A 12,837-nucleotide genomic window follows, 5' to 3' on the forward strand; every position below is an offset into this window, starting at 1 on the left:
GAGGATTTTCATGAGTAGCGGATTGATCGTTTGAAATTTCTTTCGAATATGAACATTAACAATTACAATCAAGAAACGGAAACATACAGGCTATGCACAAAACGAAATTACAAAATGGTTTACTAAGATCAAGAGAAGAATTACACATACCTTTGAAGACTCATCTTCAATCTCCCTTGATCACGAATGCTCGAACACTACAACTGCTACATTGCACGATCACAACGATCTTCAAGATCAAGAACACAGCGAACAACCTCCAAAAACGTCGAACTATGTCAAATTAAGTACGATACAACCACAAGGGCTACCTTGGTATTCTCAGTGTGAGAATCCAGAAGTGTAGGCTCTGTGTGGACTTGGTTAGAGGAAGAGACCGGAGGAACAATCATGTAAACAATTGAGCAAGTGGGAGATGACAGGGTCTATTGTATAGACGATGCTCAATCGTTTAGAAGAAGCTCCACGATTGTTGAGCTATTGACTAGCTGAGTGAACTATCATGTAATGTCACTCCACGATCATTTAGTTTCTCTTCAACTATCGTTCTTCAACTTAGGATTGAGGTCATGTCACCTATGGTCATTTAGGTGAGATGTAAGTCTCCAGTATCAACGGCATTATATACAGAGATGAATCATCTCGTGGTTCGGTCTTATACAAACTTTTTGTATAAGACACCCTTGCTCGCATGTCTTCACATGAATGGTCAGGATCTACCATCTGTAGTAGTTCACAATACTTGCAAACCTCTACAAAGTGAGCCGTATCCATAGTGTCACTAGGATCAGGTATCCCTTCTTAATCCTTATACTATAGACCTATTTAAGTTATCACTTAAGGCATGATCCACTTGTATATCTCATATACATGCTTAAGTTACATACAATGGATCTTTGTTTATTGGATATGAGTAAATGCCAAATAAAATAACTCTTATATTATTCATAATCATATGTATAGATTACAAACTACGAGACTCTGAGAGAATTAGGATACCAATCCCAACACCTTCTTCATGCACGGACACTACCAGTCAAGAACCCTCTGTATTCTCTTTTGGGATTAAAAGATTCAAGCAGAAGTTGTGGGCTTTGCTTGAATCCTTGGTAGAGGGAAGGAGAAAGAGAGGATGAGATTTTTCTTAGAGAACTCTTCTCTTAGATAGGGAACACTGGAAGAAGATGATCTCTCTTCAACCCACTTGAAACCCACGTTAGTTATTGAGAGAATATGGGGAGAGAGGCATAACTCCTTCCCTTTTATTAATTTCAAATAAATTAATAAAATAGAATATATAATAACTATTTTATTATATATATACTATATATTATATCAAATATAACATATAGCCTATAGTTTTATATTGCATCAAATACAACATAAGCTATAGTTTTTATTCTCTCTCAACTATACATGGCATTTAATATAAATCACATTTATATTAAATTCACTTATATGAATCTCATTCATATAAATGATATTTGGATCATATACAAATATTTTATTCCTCTCAATATAAATCATATTTATATTTAATTACATGAATCTCATTCATATAATTGGTATTTGAATTATATTCAAATTCCTCTCATATTGTATCAAATACATTATAATTAATTATATCATATATAATTAATTCTGTCAAATAATTTGAACACTTCAAATTAATCCAAAGATTAAATCCTTGTTGAGCTACAGTGGGGACCTTATGGACCTGTAGATTGAATCTCCAACGGTATTCGGATAATTAATTGACCTGTAGATTGAATCTCCAACGATACTCGGATAATTAATTAAACTCTTAAATTAAATTATCCAACATCCGTTAACTTTCGGTCACTCCACTAAAGACCGACAACTACACTCTTCACACTATAGATATATTTCTGTGTCTATTGAATATAACCAATCAACAATGTGATGACCCTTCACAAATTGCTTGTAAGTACAGCTAGGCCAAAATATCGTTTTGCCCCTACAGTTACATCTAACTCCTTAAGTACCACTGATTCCTCTAATGAACAATAAATCATAGTCCCACTATGATCAAGTTCGCTCGGACTAGGAGAAGGTGTGGCCACTATGTTCAAGACTCGGAATCAGCCCTTAAGGGAGCAATTTATCTACTTGCCTCTACATCAGGGAATGAGTGAATTTCGTCTTGTGTAGCTGAGTTCCTAACTCTTTAGTCAGAAGAAACCCCAAAATGGTAGGCTTATTGAGTTGGCAATCTGGCCACTCTCATCCATACAAATCAAAGGACCCCTTCATGAGCAGGAATTCATAACTCATTCAGGATTCAGGCCATGTCACCTATGGTCATCTTAGTGAAATGTAGTTCTCTATTATTAACAGCATTATATAAATAGACTAATCATTTTGTGGTCCGGTCTTATACAAACTCTTTGTATAGGATATCCCCGCTCGCATGTCTATACATGAATGATCAGGATCAAATCATTTGTACCACTTTGCAACACTTGTAACACTTACAAAATGGGCCATATCTATAGTGTCACTAGGATAAGGTACCTAGTCTTATCCATCTACTACAGACCGTTTAGATTATTATTTAAACAAGATCCACTTGTATGTCTCTACATACTTGTTTAAATTACATGAAATAACCTCAAATCTTAGTTTATTGGATTGAGTATATACTTATAAAATAACACTTATTTTATTAACAACAATATGTTTATGTAGAGTTTACAAACTACGAGATTACGAGGAGATTTAGGATACCATTCCCAACAATCCCAACAACAATTTTACTCGTGAGATTAAAGTTTTGTTTCAATTTGGACTCTACATTTTCAAGATTTGCACTTTTAACTTTGCTTTTTCACCAAATACTCATTTTTATAGGGTTATAAATGGGTCGGATCGGGTCAATTTTGAAGCCGACCTGACCTAGTTCGATTGAAGTCTAGAGTGGGTCAAGTTGAGTCGAGCCTTATCCATTCAGTCCCTCCTCCTCCTCCTCCTCCTCGAAGATAATTTAAGAAATGAAAGATGGTAAGAAAATATGTGATGGTTAATGATAAATAAGATAGAAAGGATGTGGTGGACAGTACAATAAGATGGTAAAAAAAGGAAATCCTAATCTTATTTTAAAAGATCTGGTTCGGGTAAACCAAAATCGAACTGAACCAACTGGTTCGATCTCATTTTATAATAAAACCAATCCAAATTGAACCGCTTTGATTCAGTTCAGATTCTTACACCCGTAACTTTTCATCTTTAGTGTTAATGTCTATTAATTGATTTAAAATAATTATAATTAATTAAGTTTTACTATTTTTCATCACTATTAAAATAATTTGAAATTTCACTTCATATTTATTTTTAATTAATTAATAGACATTAGCACTAAAAGTATACTATAAATGAATATTGTGTGAAAAGGTCAAGGTTAAAGGTGTGCATCTTGGAACATATGGACCAAAATGAAACAAAACTCATTTTAAATTTAAGGACTAAATTGAAATCAAACTCAAAAGTTAAGAACTAAATGTGACATGCATGCTAAAGTTTAAGGATGAAATGAAAGTTAAATTCAAAATTTAGAGACGAAAAAGGTATTTTGTCTCGTGAAGTATTTTAACTTATTTCAAAAGAATAAGATGTTTACTTATTAATATAAATCATTTTGTTTTTAAAAGATAATCAAGTTTGACATTTTATCTACATTTCCAAAGGCAATGACTCTTTAAACTTAATTGAATTAATTTTTTTCTAAAGATAATTAAAGTAAGTTTGTCAATTTCAAGAGTATGTTTTCTTTTAATCTTAAAAAAACCACCTAATAAACTCTTGAACTTTCAATATTGTATCCATCAATTAATTTTCCTATCAATTTTGTGTTTAACAAATTCATATAACCAATCATTCGAACATGTAACCTAGTAAATAAGGCATCGATTAGTCATTACTATCCCAAAAGTTAATTTGAGGAATGGTATATCGAACTTTCAACCTCTAGAAAATAAGTCGTGTCAATTATCATTAAGTTAAACTCATTTTATCTCCATTATATTCTTAATTGTTGAAGTGTCAAAGAAAAAAAAGTGAAATCATTAACCAAAAAAAGAAAGGATAGATTAATCATATAATTAGGGAACCAAACCAATAATTACAAGGAAACAAGTCTTGATATACATATATCAACAACATACACAAAATTAAAAACACTTGAAAATAAAACATGGAAAAGGAAAGGAGGTGTGTTTGGATACAGGTTTAAGCTCAAATCCATCCATGTTTATACCGAACAGAGATATTCTGGATTTGCGCATTCTTATAAGCGGCGCACGCAACAAGATAAACGAAAACCAGAACCACCACCGCCGCGACGAGGACGGCGTTGGCCTTCCGCCACTCCTGCCGGAGATTCTCGAGCAGCCCCGCCTTGCAGCTGTCGCAATCGTAGCAGAGTCTAGTCCTCTCGTTGCTCCACAACAAGCAATCCGGGTCGGCCGTCGGGTTCTCCGGGTTCGCCCATGTCGTCGGGTTCTCGTACTTGTTCCCGCACGCTGCCGGCGGCTTACAGCAGCCTGACTGGAAATAAGAAGGAAGATTGATGAAATTAAACAGAAATTAAGTTGAAGAAAGTGAAGGATTGGGATTGGGATTAGGAATGGGACCGATTTTATCCGATTTTGTGGTGTTGTGAGAATTTTTAGGGTTTCGGATTCTTCTTTTTGGGGTGAAAACGTGGTGAGATTCGTTGAAATGCTTCTTGGTGGAATTCTTTTTGTTTCGGTTTCCATTTCCGTTTCCACTTCGGAGATTCGATCAAAGCTTCTTCGTCTTTATCCAAAACTCTATCGATCTCTCTGTGTCTGGTAGTTTCCGTGTCCACTTCAGAGATTCCATTAAAGCTTCTTCACGGATCTCTCTCTCAGTTACGCTTTCTGCTCAACCTTTTTTTTTTTTTTTTTTACTTTTAAGAATTTTCTTTTCTAAACCATTCTCAACCGTAAAATGATTCAATCATCGACCAAAAACATATGAAATCTAATCTTACTTTTAAATTAAAGTGGATTAGCACAAAGTATAGAATTAGTTAGATCATGAGTTTGTCATAGTCCAATATTTATTTTTCTCATATTTAACTTTTACTAATTGAGTATGCTCATTTTGATGTTTATGATAAGGGTAGAGAAAATGAATCTATTTAGAATGTATGTCGGCAAATCATGGAATTGGAAGTGGAGAGTTGGGAGGGTAGAGTTGTGAATTTCACTCCTTATTTAGCCTAAGGAGTTTAACTCTCTAGATTTCACTGGAATTTACACCATCACTTCTTACTGCAAACACCTCTAAGAAAGATTTAAGGGACATTTAGCACGAGTTGGTAATTATTATAGGATGGAATAATTGGGAGAGTTTACACAAATAACGAGTTGGAGAAATTTAAGTTAATGCAAATAATTTGGTAATAAACCTCCTTAATTATTGGTGAACCAAAAAATGGGTGAGTTGTTTTTACACACCCAATCCAACCCAATTTGGGGGGCCAAACCTCCTCTTAAGGGTTGAGAATGAGTCATTAATATAAAGTTCCTTTAAACCTTTTTTTCATCTATAACTATCGGTAAGATATTGTATAAGAAAAAATTTTAGGCGCAAAACTGGGATGCATTCATCTTTATACACACAGGTAATTATCCAATAATAAAATGTTATGTTTTTATTTTTGTCATTGCCCTTTGCATAATTTAGTCTAGTTTTTTTGTTCGGTACTTTTAAAATGTTATATTTTTCTCTCTAAATTTTGAGTTTAGTTTTTATTTAGTTCATAAATTTCAAATTACTACATATTTATCTTTGCATTTTGAATTTATTTCTAATTGGTATTTTGATTACTAGATTTTATGTTTTTTTTTTAGGTTCTTAAAAATGATGATGTAATTTTTTAAATTAATTTTAATAACGACCAATTTGAAATTAATAAAAACTAATTTGATTATTAATTTAATTATTTTAAATTAATTAATAAAAAAATAGCACAACTAATTAGAAGTAGGCATTAATAGAAATTAGGCATGAGTAGAAATTGAGCATTAGAAAAAATTCATTGATTAAAAAGTGTAAAATCATAATCAAATCTATAAACTAATTGAAACTATAGCAAAACTCAACGATAAGAGAGTTAACATCTTGAAATATATGGATTAAAGGAAGCGTTACTCAAAACTCAAGACAAAAAGATATTTTCTTAAGATTTTTTATTTTAATTTTTAGTTGGAAGGATTAAATTATTGGTTTAGTTTATTAACTTTGGGTGTTAGGTTTATTTAGTATCTAAATTTTTTTAAGGAGTTTGTTACGTTCTTAAAACTTTTAATTTTGTATTTAATAAGTTATTTGACTTTCAATTTTGTGTCGAATAGATCCTTGAAAAATAAAAATTAATTGATCTATTACATATAAATTTACATTTTATGTTTAATAGAACTATAGACTTTAAATTTTGTGTTCAAGTAAATTTATGAGTTCTTAAAAAGTTCAAAAGTTCAAACATCGAATTTATAATTTAAAAAATTTAGGGACTAAATAGTAGGGATATTCAAATAACCCTCCAATGTGAATACTACCCAACATAAAGGTTGGTTGGGTTAGTTTTGTTCTTGGGTTGGGTAATTAGATTCAACTTTTTCTATTTTGTTGGGTTTGGTTGGGTCGTAGATTGGCTAAAAAAAAGTTTTGGATTAACCCAACCCAACACGAATTTTATATATATTAATAATATATATACATCTTTGTTTAAAATTTGATTTCTTTATATTGATTAATTTATGATTTTTTAATATTTTTCTTTTAAAATTGCTATGATATTTTTTTTTGTTTAAAGTTTGCAATAAATATAATAGATATTTGGTATTTAACATTTGAATTTTATGAGATTTTAGTTATTAGTCATGTGTTGTATATAAATTGACATATTTTTAAATTTTTTAAAAAAAGTTATAACCCGATAATCCAATCCAACCCAACCCAAGTTTCAAAGGTTGGGTTAAGTTAGCTTGGAGATTTTATTTGGGTCATTTGGGTTGTCAATCCAACCAACTCGAATTTTCGGGTTGGTCCTAAAAACGGCTTCAACCCAATCCAATCCATGGACATCCCTACTAAATAGAAATAAATTTCAAAATTCATGCTAAATTTGTAATTTGATCTTTTGAAAATTAGGTTTATTTTATCGATTTTTCTTAAGAAAAAATACTTTGCATCTAATTGTGAAGGAACATATATATAACACACAACATCTTTTTAAATGAATATTCAAGAAATTTCAACTCAATTTCATTGGTTAGAAAAAAATTGATGCATCACAAATAAGTATAGGCCTTTTCACAGTTTGGTGTAGCACACACCCAATTATCTAACCACTATTTCTCATGTAATAAATTCTTTCTTTCTTCTTCTTCAATGTTTTTTTAGTTTTTTTCTATTGTATAGTTGGAGTGATGGTAAAAAGATGGATACAATCTATGTATTATTTTTAAATAATGTTTCTTCTATGATTTATCTTAAGTCTATATTTATATATTTTTTATTTATTAAAAATAAGGGTGTTCAAAAAATCGGATGACCCCAAAAAACTGAACAACCCAATTCGATCCATGCGATTCGAGTTAGATTATCAACTCACTTGGTTGGGTTGAATTCAAATAAATGAAAATTTTATGCATTGGATTGGTTTATGGGTTCACCTAAAACAACCTGAACCAATAAACCAATCCGAATTTATTATTAAATTTAAAATGTATACTTTTTTTTTACTTATGATATATTTATAAATGCATATATTTACTTTATTTTTATTTAACTTCCTTATTCTTTGGATAATTATTCTAAAAAAACTTATAATAGATTTTTAGCGCTTTGTAAAGAAAATTTTTATTAAGTAAATTGAAATTAAGTTTTATTCTTAATACAATATATGAAAATAATTAAATTAAATTTCTACGTATTAACATTTTATATCTTTTCATAATAAAAATTTAAATAAATGACTCAAATAATCTGAACCAATCCAATCCAAATGTTTTTTTGATGGGATGGGCTTGGTTCATTTTTTATTAAGATTTATTTGGGTTGAAGAAATTTACAATCCGAATAGTTGGATTAGGTCTAAAAAGCACTTCAATTCCATCTAACTCAACCAATCCTATGACAGTACCCCTAATTAAAAATACTAAAAATAAAAGTTAGATGTAATTTTGAGTTAGTTGATAGAAACAAAAAAAATGTCACGTGTGCACCTTTTCATTTCCGCATATTCTTCCCAATACTTTGGTTCATTTCTACCTTATTTTTTATCCAAAGACAAGTTGCCTCACATAAAAGTTCTTATCACTCTTCAATAGGACGTGTTTTTTTTTTTTTTTTCGTTTTATGTTTTTTTATAGTTCGTGGCTCAAAACTCTGATCTATTAGTCGAATATATATGATTTAATTAATTAAGTTAGGCTTGAATTTGAGAATATGACTAATTCTTTACCTCTATTAATAAATATCAATCCTTTTTATTAAATTTGTATGGATAGAAAATAAATAGGAAGAGAGAAATATTTTTTTTTGTTAAAAAGTAAATATAGATAACATTAGAAAGCAACTTTAAAAAATGGAAATATTAGTAGAATTAATGGATTGTTCCAATACTTTATAATTGTTTACAACTAGGTGGAAAGAGAGATGTGTGCAGCCAAAAAGATTAAAAAAATTTGTTCCTAAATTTTGAATTTGAAAGGTTATGTTATTTCTACTATGACTTTAGAGTTTAGTTTCAATTTATTTTTAAATTTCAAAATTTGTTTTTGAATTGGTATCAAAATTTTACATCTTTATCTTTGAATTTTCACTAACACTCACTCTTAATCATTTAAATTTTATCATATAATTATTTTAAATATTAATTAACACTAAAAATTACTAAGACCAAAAGTAATTAAATATATATAGATGAAAACACATGGATGATGGTATAAAATATTAGAAACTTTATTGGACCCAAATAAAAACCATACCCAAAACATGAGTAAAATTATAACTTTTTTTCATTTTTTTCGAATCTTAACATTTTTGAAATAAGTGACTAAATAAAAACTATACATCAAATATAAAAAAATTTAAGTAAAAAAAAAAAGATTTTTTGCCCTAATATATTGCTATATTTTTCTATAGATTCATGAAATTTCTATGTACATTTCAACATTTTTGTATGTTCGACATCAAAATAAGAGGTGAATCGTTGTCTGTTATATGGTAAAAAAAATCATGAAACATAAAAGAAATAAGTAACAAAATGTTACTGATATAAAATAATATAAACTATAAACATGTCTACTTATTTAAAAATAATAAAATATTTATTTATTTTTTTTTTCTTAATAATTTCTCTAGAAATATTCATAAATATTTTCATGAAATTAAACATCAATATTACAGTAATATTTTAAACCAAAAGTTACCTGAAGTGGGGAGATATCGGCCGCGAAAAACTGCTCCGCCGAGGAAAACTTCCGATTCAACTGACGACAAACATCGGAAACAGCCAAACACGTCCTCACACTAGGCCAACTTCCTGAACTCGTGACGTGGCGTCGGAGCCAAGACGAGTAGCCGTCGAGACGATACTCCTGGAAGCGAGTTCCGACGACGGGGTGGCTGCCGCCGTCATGACGTGTGGCAGTGAAGGCGATGATAAGAACAATGAGAAGGAGGATAATGAGGACAGCCATGAAGAACAGGTAGACGGCCAAGAGACCGGGGCGGTTACAGTAGGCGCCAATGAAGCCGACGAGAGAGACGAGAAGGAGGAGGCCGCCGAGAACCACCACCGGCCACCGGAGAAGCTGGATGCATTCGTTGTCGGGCTTTGAAGCTAGCCAGATTCCGGCGGCGATGACGGGGATGGAACTTAGGAAGATTATGAAGTTTAGAATGGCTGTTATGCTGTTGCTTACTGCCATGGCTGAAGATTTCACAAGAGAGAGATGATTTTGATGGAAATGGTTGAAGGGGAAGTGGGTGTGAGTTTTTATAAACATTGGAATCTCATTTTAATACTAAAAAAGCTATAGTGTGTATTTTTTATTCTTTCAAAAAAAAAAAATATATATATGCATTGTTTTTTTCTTTTTTACGGTTAAAATACTATTTTAGTCTCTACAGTTAGTGTATTCGTTTTATTTTGATTATTATAATTTAAAAAGTCTATTATGAATCACTGTTGATAAAATTTAAATCAATCAATTTATCAATGATTTTGTTAAAGAAATAGTCAAATTATACCAAAAAGTAATACTAATGTATTGTTTATATACTTTATTACATCGTGTTTTAATAAACATCAATAGTCTTTTAGGGACTATAGCTTTCCTATATGCCTTATGTTAAAAAAAACTTGATAGGGTGTAGCCTATTAAGGTGCTAGAAGGGGAGACTATTTGAATTAGCTTATATTCCCTTCTTCAGTTGAGAGGAGAGACATACTGACCTCTATTAGTGAAATCAGACTTAACAATTATTATTCAAATCACGATCTTTCTGAACAAAGAACGTGATGGATATTTCCACAAGTTGCAATTGCCAATAGTTTTGGTGAGGTCTCCTTTAGGTATATATTGTAATCGTTATTGTGATTTTGTCGTCTCATTCTCTAACGCATATTTCTTTCTCTGAGGAGGAAGGTGGTGATACATATTGGGAAGATGTTTGCTTTGGTTGGGTGTCCGGATTTTTTCTTATGGTTAGTTTTATGGTTTTAATGAAGTTTTATTTTTATTTTTTTTTAGAAAAAACAACTTTTGTATTGCTATAAAGGTTCTCGAGTATATAAAATAATCCTTTGAAAAAAAATATATAAAATATTATCAAAGAAAGTTTTTACATATAGAAAAAAATGTCAAACTATTTACAGAAATAACAAAAAAAAAACAGTGATAGACACCGATAAACTTCTATCAGCGTCTATCAGTTTCTATTGTTGATAGATTTTTATTAGCTTCTAAAAAAAAGACGATTTTGCCTAAAATAATTTTCCTTATTTTTCTATTTTTGAAAATTCCTCTATTTTCAACTTACAACTTTTTTTACCATTGAAAATATATATTAATATACCAATACAGAGGGTATCATCTCCCATAAATTTCTTTTAAAAATGAGGAGGATATACATTAATATTTCTAATGTGAAGTGTATTAATATTATATTTCGTTGTTATGTTATTGGTAAAATATAAAACTAAGATACTCGATACTAATATAAAGTACTACCTTTTCCTTAAGAAAATAAATATTTTACGCATTAAAGAAAATAAGTATTTTACACATTAAAGAAAATAGGGAGAATTGTAACTTTAATAAAATATATATATTTTGAAAATTGGACGCGTGTCCCTAGATTTTACTTTTTTGCAAGCATGTCAAAAAAATTTCCTCTTGAAAATTTGATTGCTATCTAATTTTTATGTGATTATTACCTGATTGCTATATGATTGTCACATCTGTAATTACAAAAAAAAAAAAATTGAAATCATGACTCTAATTTTTTTAAATGTATTTTTCATACCAGTGTTATTTCCCAAGAAAATAAGTATGCTCACAATATTTTTTTAAAAATATATGAATGAGTTATTATACCTATGCCATATTGCTATTGTTGAAAAATATTTTATCCAACTATAAACTTACTATTATGTAAGCAAAACCTGGTATTATAAAATGATAATAATAATAAAAGAAATAAAATTAATCATTATTATTAAATTTAAATCTTATTTTGATCTCTAAACTTTTAGAAGTATTTATTCTAGTCCCCAAATTTTTAAAAAATGCTTACTTTGATTCCTACCATTAATATTTGTTAACTCTTAAACATAATGGTAAGATGACTTGTATTTTGAATAAATAGACTGTCAAATAAGTTAGCAATACTAAAAAATCTAAGGTTTCAATTTTCAATTTGGTGGTAAAGTGATTTTCTATAAATTTCGAAGGTCATTTTGCATCCAAGATTTTGATTGTTCACCATTTTGACACGTTGGTTGTTGATATTTTATTTCATCTTCATCTTGTTCAACACATGTTATATGCAATTTCATCTTTAAAAAGTTTACATAATATTAATAATAGAGACAAAATTAAATATTTTTTAAAAATTCAAAAACTAAAACGAGCATTTTTTAAAGTCTAAGAATCAAAATAAAATAAGACTCAAAGTCGAGAAACCAGAATGTGATTTTAACCTTATTATTAAGAAAAAGGCGCAGTGCACGAGGATATCACGTGCTAGCCTTCAGCAGACCCCAAAAAAGGTTAATCCGCGGTTTAGCCAAAACCGGAATTGTTCCGCACAAATCGGCTTCGTGAAAATTGATGGTCCTTTCCGGTTCGGTCCAGTGAATTTCCCCAGAAAGCTCGTGTTGTCTTGGCCGTCCACGTGTATGCCTTTCGTTCTATTCCAATCAACACGTGTTCGGTTGTTATTGGTTCGTTGAGGGCTTCAAAATCGGTTGGGTTAAATTTTAGCCATACGAGAACCTTTAAAATAACCTCTTGTTTGTAAGAATCTATTTTTGTGTTCAATCTTAAAATATTGTTCTTGTTTTTCTTTAAACAATATACTAAGAAATAAACACTACAATTATCTACTCCCTTACCTTCTCATCGCAGATGTGGAAAAAGTTACTATCTCAAAAGTTTCTTTTCAAATCAAATAACATAGTCATTTTTTAAAATTTAATCTGGTGAAAAAATTATGTTTATTGTTTTTCCAACAATTTTGAAAAGATTGTGAAAGAAGGACAAAAACTTTAGAATT

The 12,837-nt window shown here is 30.1% G+C and overlaps 1 protein-coding gene across 1 annotated transcript; it reads right to left on the bottom strand.

Moving 5' to 3' along the window:
- Nucleotides 1-4,089: 4,089 nt before the first annotated feature.
- LOC120070610 (tetraspanin-2-like) lies at nucleotides 4,090-10,057 on the bottom strand. Its single transcript, XM_039022425.1, has 2 exons — nucleotides 9,486-10,057; nucleotides 4,090-4,563 (listed from the first exon to the last, which is right to left on the bottom strand). The coding sequence occupies exons 1-2, from the start codon at nucleotides 9,984-9,986 to the stop codon at nucleotides 4,252-4,254; spliced, it is 813 nt and encodes a 270-aa protein (XP_038878353.1). The 5' UTR covers nucleotides 9,987-10,057; the 3' UTR covers nucleotides 4,090-4,251.
- Between the last annotated feature and the right edge of the window lie 2,780 nt (nucleotides 10,058-12,837).

The sequence above is a fragment of the Benincasa hispida genome, chromosome 2, assembly GCF_009727055.1.
Source record: "Benincasa hispida cultivar B227 chromosome 2, ASM972705v1, whole genome shotgun sequence".
NCBI classification, from domain to species: Eukaryota; Viridiplantae; Streptophyta; class Magnoliopsida; order Cucurbitales; family Cucurbitaceae; genus Benincasa; species Benincasa hispida.

What these genes read in the sequence shown, in the direction of transcription:
- LOC120070610 (XM_039022425.1), bottom strand. Translation starts at nt 9,986, where the DNA reads ATGGCAGTAAGCAACAGCATAACAGCCATTCTAAACTTCATAATCTTC. An exon ending in CCGATATCTCCCCACTTCAG is followed by an intron (nt 4,564 to 9,485) that starts GTAACTTTTGGT and finishes TCTTATTTCCAG; the next exon opens with TCAGGCTGCTGTAAGCCGCC.